At 26.4% G+C, this 20246-nt stretch overlaps 1 protein-coding gene across 1 annotated transcript; it reads left to right on the forward strand.

Moving 5' to 3' along the window:
• Positions 1-662: 662 nt before the first annotated feature.
• ELE39_003368 (MDN1) lies at positions 663-20186 on the forward strand (the record flags this gene model as incomplete). Its single annotated transcript, XM_067346354.1, has 1 exon — positions 663-20186. One exon carries the CDS (start codon positions 663-665, stop codon positions 20184-20186), a length of 19524 nt encoding a protein of 6507 aa, XP_067201384.1.
• Between the last annotated feature and the right edge of the window lie 60 nt (positions 20187-20246).

Below are 20246 nucleotides of genomic sequence, written 5' to 3' on the forward strand. Positions count from 1 at the left end.
GGAGAGAACAACTGGACGAGGCTGCATGCAGCCAACCACACGCAGGCAACAACATAAAGGAAGAATAAGGAAAAGCAGGGAAGAGAGACAAACCGGAGGAGATTAAATGATACATTGGTTTTTTCATTGTCGGAGTGTTGAAACTCCCCAAATATTATGACCTGGTAATAACTACCAAGCTGATGTGACACGGCAATCTTTAGTAAAAGGCGAAAGATTGGTACGAGATATCACATCAGTACGGTGTAACTCCAACCCGAATCCAAAAGATAATAATAATTTATCAACACGTCTTAATGATGGTTATAAATGGGCGGGTAATTTCTAATTTTATTAATTTATAATAGCTATTGCTTTCCTTAAATTTCAAAAAAAATTCTCAATAAATATTAAATAAGTGGCGGGCAATTCTGTATGTCATTCAATGACAAAATTAAAAAGAATAAGGTGATAAAGGTTTGAGAAGTGACAATTTAGGAGGTTGAAAGAAGCTAAATTCAGTAAATAAGTTTCAGAATTAAGTACTTATTCAGTATTTAAAGCTAACAATCTTTGAAATTTATTTAAATTGTTGATAAATGCAAAAATAATTCCAAGCAAAACCAGTTATATAGAAGTGGAGAAATCACAGAATAGCAAGAGTAAGAAGAGAAAGCTAAGCAATGTCACTGATAGAGAGGTCAAATATAATATTACAGGAGGTTATTCTTCGGGAGGATCAGATTAAGTTGACTATTAAGGACAAGAATTATAAATTTGGAACAAATTTAAAAGATGCGATAAGTCAATTAGAGGAAGTATTATCTATTTTGGATAATAACCAATTACAAAATTCGGAGTTAATTTCAAGAATTACACTAATTTTGAGAAGAATGGTATTATATCCAGAAATTGGAGACATAGTTTTGGAAAGATTTCCTGTTATTATTTTTGGTTTGATTGAAGATATTTTTAAAGAAGGAGTTGAATATAAAGAACATTGTATGCTTGAAGCACTATATGTAAGTAGGTATTTATATTTGGTGGTTTCTTTGTTGGAACTACCGTATTTTGTTGATAGTTTTTCTCTATTTTGGTATAAAGAGCAAGAAAGAAATAGAGAATTACTTTTATTACTGGAAAATATTAACAATTTACTGTTGGGATTGGATGAAATCAGAGAAATAAATAAGGAGGAAGTTTTAAATAAAGTGAGAGATTTAGTTACATTAAACTTATTATGGGAGAGAGTGATTCCTATTAGAGATTATTTAAAGGCAAATTGCAAACTATATGAAATTATTGAAAGATTTATGTTAAACCTTAAACATTATAAGGAATTAAATAAAACCATCAAATATTTATTTTTAAGGCTTTATTCAAACGTGGTTCAATTGGGAGAAGAAGGTAAAATTCAGCTTTATCGTGAAAATAATCTTGAAGATTTGTTCGTTTCTATACAAATGAATCAAGAATATGCTAGCAATGATGACATAGATTTATATTTGCAATATTTTATTTTCAAAAGGCCTCATTTTAGTGCTTTTACCTTGGTTTTTGGCAAGTCTCATATGGAAATGATGAATAAATCATTAAAGAATGATATTCAAATTACCAAAAGAATTCAAGATGAAGTGGGCTTAAACATTGGAGATCAAGTTAATAAAAGCAGAGATATTAATGAAAGTACAATTTTGGATATTTATGATGAAGAAATAATTAATAACTTAAAAGAATTGGTTCTTTCAAATATATTAACAAAAACTTCTCTAATATTTCTAGAAAATATTAATAATGGGATGCAAATTTACTTCAATCTAATTAATCATATTAAAGTAAGTTATTTTCAAGAAAAACACCATTTTAAAATTGTTAGACTATATTTGGATAATAACATAGATAGTAAATCTTTACTTGGTAATTGGGTTGTGGGAAACAAGCCTGGAGAATTTAAGTGGGAATATGGAATTTTGTCTCAATGTCTAATAAATGGTGACTGGTTGCTTATTGAAAATATTCAAGATTCACCGAAGGATGTAATAATTAAATTGAATGAAATCTCTGAAAAAATTTGTCATCCACTCGTGAATAGATATAATATTACCCAGACAAGAATTCAAGAAACTCATTATTTTGAATTAAGTGAATTTAATCGAAAGATTAAAATACATCCAAATTTTCGTATATTTTCTAGTTGTGTATTTTCAAATCAAAACAATTCTTTAAATAGTAGTAATAATACTAGTAAAGAGAATTATGAAAAATTTGAAATTATTAATCCTTGTGAGCACATAAACACTGATATTTTGAAACTATTAAACAATGATAAATGGAGTATTTGTAGTATTCCTACACCAACAAGCAAAGAATTAAGGAAAGGAATTGAAACCAATTATAAGAATTTATCCTCAATTAAAGAAGAATTATTGGAATCTTTTTCTAATTTGGTAAGTTTCATGAATAATCCAAATAGCTTTTCTGGAACAAATATAGCAAAATCTTTAAATACAAGAAGACCATCTTGTAATGATTTCTTTAAAGGATGTGAGAGTGTTTCCAGGCAATATTTTTCTGTAAATAGAGATTATAAAAGTTCAACATTTTTGAATGAAAAACTTAGAATGAAGATTTCAATACTTTTTGGAAGCGTTTTACTTGACCATATATCACTAAAAAGTTACCGAAATAGATGTCAAATTGAGATTTCGAAATCTTTTGGAATTAATAGTAATGAGTCCGAATATTATCTTAAAAATGGGAAATTTGATATACATTTGATTAATAAAGGAGAACAGTCTAGAAATGTTTCAAGTATTAATATTGTAAATAAGGAGCTTAGCATTGATATTAACGTTAATTTACTTAGATACGGTCTTAGAAACTCCATGGATTCTTCTCCATCCAGATTGGTACTAAAATCAAACCATCAGGATGATTATAAATATGTCAACTATACTTTTACAAGCATTCATTCAAAATTATTATTTAAAGTTATTATGTCTATTTATAATAATGAAAATATTTTATTGGTTGGTGATACCGGTACCGGTAAAACTACTATCATTCAACAGTTACATTATATGTTATATGGTAGTGGTAAGAACTATATAAATGAGCATTTGGAAGAAGGAGAGGATAAATTCTGTGAGTTATTGGTGTATAACTTTAATGAACAAAGTGAAAGCAGTGATATTATTGGGTCTTTCAGACCAATTAATATATACAATGAAGTAAAGTTACTTTATGATGATTATTTGGTACTTTTAGAAAGAAGTAATATTAGTAGGAAGAAGAATGAGACAATTATTAACTACTTATTATTGCTTTTGAGAGAGAGAAAATGGGTGAAGTTTATTAATAACTTAATTATTATTATTGATAAGTTATTGGGAAAGTTTGATAATATATTAAAGAATCAAGCTAGTAAGAAAGTTAATGAACAAGAAAAAAGTGAGGAAATTGGTACTAAAGTGAGTAATAGTGATAAAAAGAAAGTTAAGAAAAGGTCTGCAGTAAATATTGAGGATATTTGGACTTTAAAGATTTACTGGAAAGATTTGAAGCAAAAATGTTTGATAAAGTTAAAGGATAATAGGATACTGAATAGTGAAAATGAGAGACAAAAACATTATTTTGAGTTTTTGGATGGTATTTTACTAAAAGCCGTTAAAGAAGGTCACTGGCTTATTTTAGATGAAATTAATTTAGCTTCTATAGATATTTTGCAAAGACTGATTCCAATATTAAATAGAGTAAGTAATAGAAATGAGAGTTCTGAAATTGAGATAATTGATAATAATGCTAATCATACTGAGAAAGTTAAACAGGCAAGAAATAGGAATAGTCAAATAATGGATTCAGATTACTTGATAATACCAGAAAAAGGTAATGAAAGTATTAAAATACATCCCAGATTTAGATTGTTTTCTTGTATGAATCCCGTTTCAATTCCAATTGAGCAGAGCGAACAAATAAGCAATAATAGCCAAGGGGATGACTTTCAACATATACAAATCAAATCAACCAGTGGTAAAAAGGATTTGCCTCAATTAATTAGAGCTTTTTTTACAGAGTACTTTGTGGATGAATTAACAGATAGAAAGGATTTGGAAGATGTTGTTTATAACTATCTTAAGGACGTTTTACTTACAAATCAAATTAATATATCTACACTGGTTGATATATACTTAGAACTTAAGAATATGGGGAACAAACATGAAATTACAGTAGGATTAGAAGGAAATGGACATGGGATTCCAAACTTCTCATTAAGAACCTTCTCAACTTGTTTGAGTTATATTCGAACAATATTAATGTTACAAGCAAATTGGAGGAGAAATCAAAATCAACTAAAACTTATAGAGTCAATTGGAGAGAATGGTAAATGTAATGATTATAATGCTAATTTAAATAGTGGAAACTCTATAATACAAAATGCTATATTAAAGCAAGAAATTTCTGAAATAATACATAATGGAATAATGATGAGTTTTGCCACTCCTTTAGTTAGTGAGTCGTACAATAAGGTGGATAAGCTGGTAAGGAGGATTTTAAAGATGAACTTAAAGGAACCTTCAAGAGGCAAGTCTTTATCACTAATAACACCTGGAACAAGTAAACATGTTGATATGAATTGTGTTTCATTCTTAGCTCCAAGATTAGGCTCAGAGGAAACTAAAACACTTTCATCTGGTAAAGCAAATTTTATTAATTATATGCTAATAACTGATTATGTAGTAAGAATGGGAACATATAATAAGAATTTTAAATTGAATAGTGCAATAAGCAATGACTTTGTGATAACTCCATATGTTGAACAGAATTTAAGGAAGATATTAAGAATTCTATCTGGATCTAGAAATCCTATATTAATAGAGGGAGAAACATCTACTGGTAAGACTTCTTTAATCAAGTATATATCGGAACTGACAAATCATAAATTTGTTAGAATTAATAATCACGAGCATACAGATACAGAGGAATATTTTGGCAAGTTTATACCAAATAATCAAGGAGAATTGGAGTTTGTAGAAGGTCCTCTGGTTAATTCTATAAGAAATGGATACTGGCTGGTACTGGATGAGCTAAACCTTGCTCCTAGTGAAGTTTTGGAGTCTTTGAATAGGCTTTTGGATAGTAATAGGGAGATTTATATCCCAGAGACAGGTGAAACTATTAAGGCTCATGAAGATTTTATGTTATTTGCAACACAGAATCCAGCAGGAAGTATTTATGGTGGAAGAAAAGTACTTTCTCAAGCTTTTAGAAATAGATTTGTGGAAATTTACTTTGATGAGATCCCAAGCAAGGAATTGGAGGTTATTATATCCAAAAGATCAAATATTCCATTTTCCTATTCAGAGTTGATGGTTAAAGTATTTATGGAATTGAAGAGGCATAGATCTAAGTCTCAAATGTTTTCAGGCGATTTTAGTTTTGTAACTGTGAGAGATTTGCTTAGGTGGGGAAACAGACTAGTAAATAGTAAAGATAATGTATTGGATAAGAAGAATTTGGTGATTCAAGGGTTTTATGTAATTGGAGAGAGAATCCGAGATAGTGACGAGAAGTTACAGTTGGCAGAGATTTTGTTTAATATATGTAAGCCGTTTGAAATTAAGAGTGTTGATGAGATTATTAATTATAGTACTAGTCACATTAGCAGTTTACGGGAAGATATATACGATGAGAGACTTAAAAAGAAAAGAAAGAAAGAAGCTGCTTTTGCTTCAGGAAATAGAGAGGATTGTAATATTAGTAAAGATTTGATCATATCTATGGTTGGATTTAATGATCCAGATAAGAATTTAATGGCTTTAAAAGATTTGATCAATAAAAATGGAGACTATATTTTAACAGATTCATTCAAGAGGATGTTAACTTTGGTAAATGATTGCATTGTATTTAACGAACCTGTAATACTTGTAGGATCAACAGGTTGTGGTAAAACTAGTATTTTTCAGTTATTGTCTACCCTATATAAAAAGCAGCTTTACATAGTAAATTGTCATCAACAAATAGAGGCATCAGACATGTTGGGATCTTTAAGACCAATTCGAAGTAGGATCTTGAGATTGAGCCAGGAATTAAATAACTTTAAGATTGAATTATTGGCAATAAATAGCAGGATTTATAATAATATTGATGCTAATTACGTTCAAAAAGGATTTGGAGATTTGATAATAAGTAAAGTTGGTGAATTAAATGGGTTACTAGATGATTCAGGAAATAATTGTAACTCTAAGTTCAATGTTCAGTTTAGTGAGAGGAAAGAACAAATTCAAGTTAAGATTACTTGTTTAATAACTTTGATAGAGTCAGCTTTGAAGGAATTGGAGGATAGCACTTTTCCTGATATTCTCTTATTGTTTGAAAATATACTGAATGAGTTGAAATTATATCAAAATGGTGAATTAGAAAAGGAACAGACACTTTTTGAGTGGCAAGATGGACCAATCATTAAAGCAATGAAGACTGGGAGTTTTTTATTATTAGATGAGATTAATCTATGCGATGATTCTGTAATAGAAAGATTGAATTCATTATTAGAGGATCAATTAATTAAGTCTGAATCTGGTTTATCCTACAAATCTAGAGTAATCTATTTAACAGAAAAGGGAGGGGCTGGTTCTTTTAATGGAAATGATGACTATATAATTCATTCACATAAGGATTTTCGGATATTTGCTACAATGAATCCAAGTGGAGATTATGGCAAAAGAGAATTATCTCCAGCTCTTAGAAATAGATTTAATGAGATTTTTGTTCCATCATTATCAATTTATCAGCTTAAAAATGATATTGAGTTTTTAGTTTTCAAGAATATTAGTAAATTATCACAAGTTCAGGTTTCCGAAATGAATAAGAAGATGTTATCAAAGTGTATTATAGTATTTTCAATTTTATATGAGAATGAAATTAAGAATGATCAGATTCTTAATTTGAGAGCTTTGAATAAAGATCAGGAAACTGGTGATTATTTTAATTTAATGATTAAGAATGGTATTAAATTGTTCAAAGAAGATGATAATCAGTCTTTTGTAGCTTTTGGAGGTGATTCAGGAAATAGCTCAGATGTCAAAGAGTACACAATAAGAGATATTATTTCATGGTGCCAATTTATATGTAATAACTTTCAAGGAATTTCCAATTTCTATAACTCTAATAAGGAAATTGTGATTGATTATATTAAAAAAAATGAACATGGACAGGAATTTCTTCGCTTTAAAAATGAGGATTTTGGCAATAATCAAAGTGATAATTACAGTTCAGTTGAAAATATGATTTTAACTACATTAGTATTAGGAGAGTTATTTATTCAAGGAGCTAGTATGTTGATATTAGATGGCTTAAGCACTCATAATAATGAATTTAATAAAGAAGAGGTGGTAATTAACTTGCAATTAACTTATGTAGAAAGATTAATTGAAGTTTTTTATACGTATTTAATAAATCCAAGTTTCCAGGAAAAGAGTATTGTAATTGGTAAAATAATTAAAGAGATCTTGAATTTCAGATTCCTAAGTGATCAGGGAAATAACTGGATTAAAGTTGGAGGTGGTAAAGTGCTCATAAAAGAACTAAATGGAGATAAATTTGATGATTTGAAAGAGAATACGGACGGATATTTGTTTATAAATCAGGATTCAATCGAACTTGGTCCCTTTAAGATTCAAAGAAAAAGGGTCTTAGGTGATCACAAAGAAACAAGTTCAAGTAATTCTTTTCTGCCTTCTTATTCTTCTTCCGACCACTCTTCTCAGAAAACTGATAAGTATATTGAGAATATTATGAAAAAATTCACTTTTGATTCAAAGACAACATTGAGAAATTTTTCAAGTATTATTCGCTCAATGAGTATTATGAAACCAATTCTATTGGAGGGAGCTCCTGGAATTGGGAAGACCGCGATAATATTGACTTTATCCAAATTGGTTGGAGTCAGATTACATAGAATTAATATGAGTGAACAAACTGACTTTTCAGATTTATTTGGATGTGAGGTACCAAATAGTGGTGGATCTGTAAACCAGGATTTAGATCAAAAACAAGATCAATTTCAAAATCAAGATCAAGGTCAAAACCATGATTCTCAGATGAAAAAACGAGATGGAAGACTAATTAAATGGATAGATGGAATATTACTTTATGCTATGAAGAATGGAGATTGGGTTATTTTGGACGAGTTGAATTTAGCAACACAACAAATACTTGAGGGTTTAAATAGTGTGATGGACCATAGAAGGAATATATATATACCAGAAATTGGACAAACTATTCTTTGTCATGAGAATTTTAGGATTTTTGCTACTCAGAATCCTGTTAAAGTTGGTAGTAGTGGAAGAAAGGGGCTACCTCAGAGTTTCTTGAATCGCTTTGTAAGAATTAATGTGGGAAAATTGACTTATGAAGATTATTTTATTATTTGTAAATCTCTCTTTTTGGACAAAAACAATTGTTTAACTGAGGATTTGATTCGAATATGTATTGAAATAACTCAAGAAATTGAGCAATTTAGTATGAAATTTAACACAATAAGAGATGCAAGTATTTGGGAATGGAATTTGAGAGATATAATCAGATTATTAAGGTTTGTTCAATTAAATTTAACAAGAAATTTGACTTTAAGAAAGAAAATGATTAGTAATATCACAAAAATGCAAATAGTGAACTCAGTATATTGTTCTTTTGAGACTGTATACTTATCAAGATTTAGAACCAAGCAAGACTATGATTCTATCCAGAATATAATTAAGAAAGGATTGAATCAGATTATTGGAAAAAATGAAGAAGAAAAGTTGTTTGAGATTTCTGGTATAGTTGATAATATCATGAATCCAAATAATATTGACAATTATTATAAACATACCGGTAACCATTGTAATAATTTAAAAAAGATGCTTGTTTTTGAAGATTACTTAAAGTCTTATATATTGAATGGTTATAATAATAATTTTGTTAGTATTACCAAGGATATTTATAGAGTTGCAGATTATTTCAAAGATTTGGATTTCAATATATTGCCAATAAGTTCAAAAAAAAGGATCGTTTCAATCATTGATTGTATATTATTAGGGGAAAATGTGATCTTAACTTGTAATAGTGGGGATCGTATGGAAGAGGTTATTTTATCAATAGAAAGTATTTCGAAGAATTATTTCAATAATATAAAAGTGAATAAGGTAAATATACTACCTTCAATTGATGCTAATGACTTAATTGGAGGATATCAACAATATAATCAAGATAATATTATTAATGAAGTATTTGATTTGGTTTCAAGCTTAAGAGTTGATTTTGATCATACTATCAATGAATTAGAACTGTTTGGAGATTATGGGAATTTTAAAGGTAAGAATCTTTTAAATAGGTTAAATTGGGTAAAGTTTAATAACATATTAAATATAAGAAATGAGGAATTTATATTAGAATTAAGAAATTACTTGAATTTTTTAAAAGAAGTTGTGGATATGAAAAAAGTAATAATAACTCCTATTGGAATTATTCAAGAGATTGAAAGTAAATTGCAAGTTTTTGAATTAATGAAAAATAACACAACTGGTAGCTCAGAGACAGAAACAAACGAAGGTCCAAAGTTCCAGTTCACATTTTCAACCTTAATTAACTCAATTAAGAATGGAGACTGGCTAATAATTACCAATATTCAAAATTGTTCATCTGCTTTATTGGATAGACTTAATTCATTATTAGAAGACAAAGAAAATGATTTGTTTATTATAGAATCTGGAATACCTCAGTATATTAAAAGACATGAGAATTTCCGTCTCTTTTTTATAAATGACTATAATATTCAAAATAAATACATAAGTAATGCATTGATCAATCGTTGTATTGACATATTTATAGATGATGAAAGGGAAGATGATGAATTCAAGTTTTTAAAAATTAATCCTATACAAACTGAGACTTTTGAAACTGATAATCATTATCTAGAAAAGAATCTTGAGAAAATTGATTCAGAAGAAGATAGTCATTTGAAAGAGATTCTGAGACAAATTTTATATGGATTTAGGTTATCTGGAAGCTTAGAAGGAGTTCAGGCTAATTTGTTATCTCAATCTCAGAATCAGGAATCAAATATAGAGAATGATATTCAAATGTTTACTCAAGAGCAGTTTATATTGGGTATTTTACTTAATTGTGATAATTGTATTGAAGAAATATTAGTGAGTATTGTGGATAGAAGTAAGAGATATAATCGTAAAGTACTGGATTTTGTTAAATTTAATTATATGGATCAAATAGAAAAAAAGAACAAAAATAAAAGTAATGATTTGAGTTTTATTACCAATATGGCGATATATTTGGTATTTATAATTATAAATGGAGTGAATAATTACGTTTTGGATTATATTATTAAAATAGAGAATAAAGTAAATTTGGATGAACATTTTTTGGCTTCTCATTCTGATAAAAACAGCTTGTGTATTAAAAATACAGAGAAACTTCGGAATATATTCCAATGTCTAAAGAGAAAGTTTTTAAAAGATGAGCATATACAGGTAATGAAGACAATAGGAAATGGAGATGGTTTCTTTATTAATTGGATGAGGAATTTATTGTTTTCAGCTTTAATAAGTTCAAAAAAGTTTAAAAGAATAACAAAAAGCCATGTTTTCAGTGTAATTGAGGATTCTATGATAATTACATTCAAACAATTGGGATTTATACAAGTTGGTAATAGTATTGAGGTTGATGATGGAAGTGGTCATTTAAATGAAAATGAAAATGAAATTGAAAATCATTTTATCAATTTCTATATGATGATCTTAAAATTGGTGGAAAACTGGATATTTGACGGTAAATTACAACAATTAAGAGGGAAAGAAGTTGTTTTATCTTCAAATATGTCAATTTGTAACGATTTTTACCAATTATATGTTTCAAAGATGATTCCGAGACAATTAAATCCAATATTTAAGGAGATAGTAATTAAAAGATATGATCACATTCATGAACAATATAGAGAATTGGTTGAGCTTATTTTAAGAAGACGGCCAAAAATTGAAAAATGTGAATTTTGGATGGATTTACTTGATATTAATTATTTATTCCTAGTATATTTGAGAGACATAATGAATCATAAAAATATATTTGAAAATGTATTATACTTAACAATTTTATTGAAAGAAATAACAAAATTTGATGATTACATTAATTACCAAAATGTTCAAATTAAAGTTTTATACGTCAAGTCAATTATAAATCTAGTTTTAAAATTGTTTGATATTAACTTGACTGAATATCAAGATCAAGATGAATCTTTAGAAATATTGTCTCGGAATGAAATTCTAATGTTGGAAGCTTTAAGAAAATACATCACCAATAGTGATTTAAAAACATTAACAAGCATTTTCAGTTTGATTTTTAGTCCAATAATGAGAATTAATGAAAAAATGTTGGTAGAAAATGTATTAAAATTCACAAATAAATTTTCATTCACAATTAATAGCATCATATTAGATTCTGATACTGGTAATATTACAAGTAATCAAGAAGATTTTAAGAATTTAATCAAGCAATATATTTACGATCAAAAAAATGTTAAAAATTACTATGGCTTAAGCTTTGAGGAAAGAGAATCGTTAACAGGTTTATTGGAAATTTGTGAGTATTATTGCATAAAAGAAACTAAAAGGTGGATTTTGGAATTTTTAATACAAATTCTAACAAGTATTGAAGATATGAACAAGAATCAGATTTTAGATTTACTTCAACTATTTGAGTTACTTGAAGATAATATATTAATATTAGATTTAGAGAAAAAAGAGATTGATGGAATTGATAATAAAGGAAGATTGAAATCCAATGAGTTACTTAAAATTTTTGATACTAGAATAAAGAATGGAATTTCTTTAAATATTATAAAATTAATAAGAATGAAGCTCAAGAATGAGGATATTATTAAATATCAAAATAAAAATAATAATATTATTATTAAAGTTATACCAAAAAATAAAACATATTTGGAAACAATATATGAATCTGAAATATCATTTTTAGGATATGGAGTAATTATCAATAAAGATAACTTTAATATGCAAAAATCCTTAAAAAATTCATTTAAAGTATTAAGATTTTTAATCAATAAGAAAAAGATTAATTTGGAAAATATTCTTCAATACTTTACTCAAGTTCAGTTATGTAATTTAGAATTTTTAGATTTACTATTAAAACTTGGAGATGATAAAAAAGTATTATGGAGACAGTTAATAACTCAAATTGAGGATTTCAATAAGGATATTATTTACGAGGAAATAAATAATAGTAGTAATAACAATAGTAATATTTCATCAGATTTAAAAGAAGAGGAAAAACACAGCAATTACTCAGAAGCTATGGGATTATCTAGTGTGTTTTTTGAATATTACTTAATGAAACAGTATTTAAGATCTCAGTTTGAATTGATTTTAAGAAAAGGAGGAAAAATTGAAAGGGAGAATTTACTAGGCTATTTGAGCTATTTAAGAGAGTTAATATTGAAAAGTGATAATAAATACTACAATAAAACTCATATTATTGGTATAATGATACAGGTAATCAAATTACTTTCAATTAACGATTCTTATGTAATTTATTTGGATTATTTTAAAAAGAAAAGATTTAATAACAACAATTTAATAAAAGGTACCGACGGTATTGAACAAAAAAATAATGACAAAGTTGAAATTGAGATTTTGGAAAATATGAAAAAAAATCATTTAATGACAATTTTGTTAGACTTGGATATTTCATATGAATTTGAAATTGAAGATTCATTTGATTTGGGAAATGAAACTTTACAGGAAAATTTACTAGTTGATATTATTAAGGAATCTTTTGTGATGATGATTAAATCAGACAATAATAGTAATAGTGAGAAAATTAATGAAAAATCTAAAGTCAATTTGGGAAAAGAATTTGAACATATTTTAAAGATTATTATGAAGTTTGATACTGGGATTATTAAGCTTTTATTCTTGAACAGTATCTATCATAGACTATTTAATTTCAAATTTTATCAAGTAATTAACTTAAAGAGTGAATATCTTTCTTTATTCTATTACTTTAATAACCAAGAAATAATTCAAAAAGATGATTCTCAAATAAAAGGAAGAAATTCTCATATTAAAAGAGTTACTGGTTACTTTATAAAAGTAATTATTGACTTTTTAACTTTTATTAATATTACAAAGTTCAAAATTGAGAATAATATTGATTTGGATGATTTACTGGATATTATTTTTTTACAAATTTCAGGCAATGCAAATAATCAATTTGAAAATGATTCTATTAAAAAAGAAATGAATATAAAAACAATTCAATTAATTCAAGAAAGTATTAATTTTATTAGAAATCAAGATTTATATCCAGAAACTTTATTAACTATACTTAAGAAATATTTTGAATTCATCTATTTGTTGATTACAATACCTGAAGAAAATAAACAGGTTAAATACTTTAATAGTAATAATAATATAAAGATTTCTGGATTTGAAGTATTAATAAGAACTTGTCTGGTGGTTATTAATCTTCCTATATATTATCATTGTAGGAATTTATTCTATATTGATGAAAATAAAGTTTATAGTGAATATAATAAGAGAATTTTTAAAGATCAAGAAAATATGGATATTAAGGTTAAAAGTCGTTATTTAAGTTATTTTCATCATTTTCACTCTTTAAAAGGCGAAAAATATGATTTTGTTGAAAATATTAAAGAATATAATTATGTAATTAGGAAATTTGATCAAGATTTTGATGACAGAAAAGAGTTTGTAATAGTTAAAATGGAGGAGATTATTACAGAAATTTTAGAGAATGACTTAATTATGGAGTTTTTAGATAACATTAATCAAGAAAAACAAAAAACATGCTCAATAACTAATCTTCGTAGATTAGAGAATTTTGTGATTATGATTCAGAATATATTAAGCAAGAATAATTTGGAATTATTCCAAGAAGATTTGAGTTACTTTTATAGCGATGTATTGTGCCCATTTAAACTTCTATTAAACTCTCTAGTATATGGAATTATAGGAATAACTTTATTTGATAATAGTAAAAATCTATTTGTAAATAATTTACTGGAAAATCCAAAAAAACAAAGTATTAAAAGTTTGAATATGATTTTAGATACTTTTGAATATGAACATGATCTTGGATTATTACCCATTAATTTTAATAATAATAATAATAAAGAATTCAAAATTGATATTACAGTTATTGAGTTATGGAAATCTTTATTAGAAGTTGGGAATTATATTCATGAATATAATACAGAATTTTTATCCTTATATAATAAGTACTATCAAGATTTTGAGTATAATGTCCATAAAACTCATGAAAAGTTGATTGGTAATAAAAATCAAGATCAAGATAATGAAGAGGGAGAAGAAAATTTTACTGAATATGAGAAAGACTTGAATCAATTTATTAGTGAAAGCCATTTAATTTACAGGAATGACAACATTGACAAGTTTATTGAAAAAAATAACATACTAAACGAGTTTGATTTGATGAATGAGTTAATTAATCAATCTGATAAATTATCAGAGCTTGGATCAGAATCTAAATACAGTAATATTAAGTACATATGTTTAAAGATTTTAGAAATTATTATACTTAGATATGGTTCTGATCAGGGTTTTAAATATGATATTGTCAGACAAACCACTGGAATTACATTTCAAGATCATAATTACCAGATGAAAAAATATATATTTTACAACATGACTTATAATGATATAAAACAATTAAATTTTCAAAATGAATATGGTAATAAAAGTGATCAATCAATATGGAGATTTATTCTCTTACATTTAAATCAACACAAAATTTTCTCTCAAGATTCTGGAATAGATTCTGCAAATTCATATCAACATATCAAAGTACATATTGATGATCAAGTATTTATTAAGTTAATAAATAATGAAAAAAAAGTGTCTTTCAATAATAATATTCAAGGAATTGGTATTAATAAGAATATATTAAAGAATAGTGAGTTATCTACAATGATTGATTTGGTTGATAAAATTCAATTAATGGAGAAATTAAAAGAAATACTGAATCAAACTGACCAACTATTGTTGGAGTATGATAATCAACCAATATTAGTCATGATTAAAGATATTGTGGAAAAGATTATTATTATGAATATTCAAAAACTTAATATTATTACTTTAATATGTTACTTGGATATATTATTAATGAGATTGCTTAAATGGCAAGAATATATTAAAGAAGGGTTAAATTTGAACATTGAAATAAATAATTCAATGTTGGGAAAAAGTGTTGATTTTATAAGATATTCAATTTATCAATTTAGAAAGCTACAAATTAATTCCTGGTTTAATTTGATATTTAAGATTTATCAAAAATATAATTATATGGCATCATTTTCATTTGGTAATATATTAGTAATAATATCCAAAATAATGATAGAATATCAAGAATTTAATCATAACTTAATATATCATGAGATTTTTGATTATTTAAAGACTTCAACTAAAGGAGAATACCCCATTAGATTCTTATTTTTGAGATACATTTCAGATTTGATCATTAAAATTTTGGACTATCCAAAAAGATCTGAATCTTCATTTATTAGTACTAGCAATAAAAATAATAATAATATTGACTTTGGCCAATTTAGTTTTACAGACAATCAAATAATCAAATTAACAAAGCTAAGCAAGATTATAAATTTAATTTTAAGCTTTGGAGAAGTGATTTATAGAGAAATTTTGAAAGATAACCAAAAATTATTACAGGATATTAAGACTGAAATAAGAGATATTATTAAATTATCAATGTGGGAAGTTAAAGATTATAACAAGATTAAAAAGAATATTCTAAGTATTCAAAAGCAACTAAAAAAGAATCTTTTAAAGTTTGATGAAAGATTAATGATTAGGGTTGATTTGCTAATTAATGGTAATAGTAATATAGATATTAATTTTACAAATATTGGACAGATTAAAATATTACCAAGATTGACAGAATTTATCAGAAATAGCGAGTTAAAAGGCGAAGAAGGGATTGGTTATATAATCAAATTACTATCAGATGGAAATCTTTACAATAATAAGATGTTGAAACAAAGGTATTATAAGACTTTGATAGATATGGATACATACAATTTGGAAAAGTTGATAAATATCAACAATTTCAATGATTTTTATTACAGTAACTTGGATCAATATATAAATCTTCAAAAAGATTATAATATTAAAATTTCAAGTATGTATAAAGATGATAGTAATAGTACAATAAGTCTTTGTTTCTTGATATTAGATCAATTAAGACTTAATGAGAGTGGTAAATATAATATGCAGTATATGAATCAATCTTTAATTAATTATAATAAATTACTTTCAATTGGCAATACATTATTGAATAATTTAATAATGGATTATCAGGAATTTCAAAGTGATTTAAATTTAAGGTTTTTGGTATATAATTATTTACTAAGTATTAATAGTGTGGACAGTAGTTATAATTTAAACAATGGAAAGAATTTAAGATTTTGTATGATTAATGATGATCATAATAATGAGATGAATAATATAATTAGCTTAAGAGAGTATTTAAATTATTTGTTGAAGATTTTAAATCATCTTGAGAGGATTAAAATTTTAATTTCTTCCCCATTATCGACTAATGATTCTAGTGTTAAAACAAATAATACAATGATAGAATTTTTGATTAAGGATAAATTAAAACATGATAAACAAAATAATCAAATAATATCCTTTATTATTGATAGAATTATTAATAAAAGATTACTGAAAATGATTTCCAAATTAAAGAATATGTTTTATATTTCAGGATTAATACATAATAATTGCAATAATATTAGTAAAAAAGGAAATTATTGGACGTTAATAAATTGGGAATTAATGGATGAAATTGAAAATTTCAATTTTTGGATTAAAACAGAAATAGAAGAGTTGATTAATACTGTCAATTTAAATTTGATTAATAATGGAATTTTTGAATTGGATATTATTCAAGATTATATAAGTAAATTAATTACATTTAGTTTGGACTTTAATACAGAAAATAGCCTAGTAAAGGAGTTGGAAATAATAGATTTATTTTGTTCATATGATTTAATTACTAGAATTAAACAAGAGGAGGAAAGTGAGGAGGTAGAAAAGATTCAAATTAAGATATTTAAATTTGGTAAGAATATAAAATTGGATGAATATAAATCAAAGTTTTTATCAGAATATGATTCAAAGTATGAGAATTTGAAAAGTTTATCTGGACTAACTTTAGAATATATTCAAGCTTTATATATTCTTTTAGAAAATGAATTCTTTAATATATGTGAAAAGAAGGAGGAAGAGGAGGATGGTTTAATGGAGGGTAATAATGGAACTGAAAGGAATCCAAATATAGACTGGAAATCAGGATGTGGTTTTGGAAATAAGGATGATAATGATTATCAAAGTAAAGATATTTCAAGTGAGTTAAATAACGATGATTCACTTTTGGAAGGTTTAAAAGGAGAAGATGAGAATGAAAGACCACATGATGATAAGTTGGAAAATAAGAACAAGGATGAAAAGAAGAATAAAGATGATGCAGTTGATACTGAATTAGATTTTAATTCAAAACTGGAAGATTTGGATGATGATGATGAGGATAATGAGGATAATAAAAATCAGAAAGATGATGAGATTCAAGAGGTAGATCCTGAGAAGGTATTTGACAATGTTGATCTTGAAAATAAAAATTCCAAAATTGAAGATGTTAAAAACCAGAATGATGATGAGAAGGAAGAAAATGATGATGAGAAAAATGAAGGTGATAATGAAAGAAAGAAGGAGAATATTGAAACAAAAAATAAGAACCAAGAGGAAGAGAATAATAAAAATGGAGAAAAGGATATTGTCGCAAAGTTTGGTGGTAATGAGAGTGAACAAGAAGATGAGAAGAGTAAGGAGGAAGATAAGAAGAAAGATAAAGATGAAGAAAAAAGTAGAGATTTGGAAGAGATGAACGAGGTGGATGAAAAGGATGAGATTAATAGTTTGGACAGTGATTTGGATGAATTATTTGAGTATGATGCTAAGAATATTAATCCATATATTAACGAAGAGGAGAATAGTATAGATAAAGAAGAGGGAGAAGGTGGTGAAGAAGATATTGAAAGAGAGAATAGGGATGATATTGATGATAATATAACAATATCTGATATGGAAGATGGGACTTTTAATGATCAACAAGAACTGGGAGAAGGTGAATATGATAATGAATATGAGGACGATGATTACCAGTTTGGAGATAATATTGTAGAAGAAGAAGAAGAAGAAGATGGTGATAGTGAAATGAATGTCGATAGATACCAAAGTTTAGGTTATCAGAATGATATGGATGAAGAAGTGAAAGAAGAAGAGAAAAAAGATCAGGATAAGGAAGGGAAAGGAGATAATTTTGATAGAAAAACTAGTATGAATGAGAATAAAGGTAAAAATGGGCTAAAAGCTCACGAAAAAGAGTTAAAGGATGAATCTAATAATTATGATGATAAAGATATTCGAGAAGAAAGTAGTTTGGAGAAGGAGAATAAGGAAGAAGATGATAATCAGGATGAAAAAGAAGGTGGTATTAAGATTGAAGAAGATGAAGGATACGAAGGCAAAAATGAAGACAATGGAAGTGATAAAGTGAATGAATTTAGATCAAAGAAGGATGAAAAGGAGGAAGAGTTAATGAATCCATTATTGGAGGATAATAGGGATGATAATAGAAATTGGTATAATAGTATGAAGGATCTGATTATTCAAGATGAGGAAAATGAGGAATATGGTGAAAATGATGATTTTGAAGAGTTTGATCCAAATAATAATTGCTCTAATTTCAAAATCGATAGGGATATTAATAGTAAAAGTAATATTATCCAGAATTTACCTTCCTTTGGAAATAAAGGATCTAATAATAAGATTGATGTGGACATAAGAGAGGAGAGATATGAAAAGAAGGATTTTGATAATCAGATAATTGAACAAGCAATTGAGAATTTTGAACTTTATGAAGAGGGTAGTATTGAAAATAATAAAAATAAGGATGATAGTTTAAATAAAATTAATAATAGAATGAAAAATATGTTTAGTGAAGGAGAATATGAGAATGAAGATGAGAAGTTTGATGCGAGGATTGATAATGATGATGAATCAAATGTATTTAATTTTAAAGAAAATAATAATATTGAGATGGTGATGGAAATGGAAGGTAATGATTTTAAGGATAAGAATAGAGATAAGGAAAAGAATATTAATATATGTAATTCATCATTAAATAGTATTGGAATTTGGAATAAAATTCAAAGTGAGATAACTCCCATTGTAAATTCATTATCAAATCAATTAAGAATAATTTTAGAGCCAACAATGAGGGGAAAAATGGAGGGAGGATTTAAAACAGGAAAGAAGTTATCTATGAAGAAAGTAATTACTTACATTGCGTCCGATTATAGAAAAGATAAGATTTGGCTAAGAAGATCAAAACCAAGTAAAAGAGAGTTTAATATATTAATGTGTATAGATAATTCACAAAGTATGAGTGTATCTAATAATGAATATATGGCATTACAATCATTACTTATAATAATACAGTCATTGCAAAAAATAGAGGTTGGTAATTTTGGAGTTTGTTCATTTACTGGAGAGAATATTAAACAATTAATAGAAATGACAAGCCAAATAAATAGTAATGATGCAATTAATATGTTAAATTATTTTAGCTTTTCAGAAGAGACTTTGGATTCACATCAAAATAGTATTCCAAAAATACTTGAATATTCAACAAATTTACTAAAAGATTTTGGTAATTCAAATAATAATAGTGGCGGTGGTAGTAATAATCAATGCCATCAATTAATTATTATTATTACAGATGGAAGATTTAATAAATCAAAAGTGAATGTTTGGATTAATTATGCAATCCAGAATAATTGCATTCCAGTTTTAGTTATCATTGACAATATAAAAAATAATAATGGTAAGGACAATGGGTCAAGTTCAAGCTCTATTTTTAATATGAAGTCAGTAAATAAGGATGAAAATGGAAAAATGATTATTACACCTTATTTGGAAAATTTTCCATTCCCTTACTACTCAGTTATTCAAGATCCAAAGAAACTACCTAATATTCTTTGTGAATTAATTAAACAGTGGTTTGAGTTAATATGTAATTAATTTGAAATTTATTTGGAATTATATTGTAATCGAATTCATGCATACAGGTAAAATGCACTT

This window comes from Cryptosporidium sp. chipmunk genotype I (genome assembly GCF_004936735.1).
Source record: "Cryptosporidium sp. chipmunk genotype I strain 37763 chromosome Unknown contig_51, whole genome shotgun sequence".
In the NCBI taxonomy this organism is placed as follows: domain Eukaryota; phylum Apicomplexa; class Conoidasida; order Eucoccidiorida; family Cryptosporidiidae; genus Cryptosporidium; species Cryptosporidium sp. chipmunk genotype I.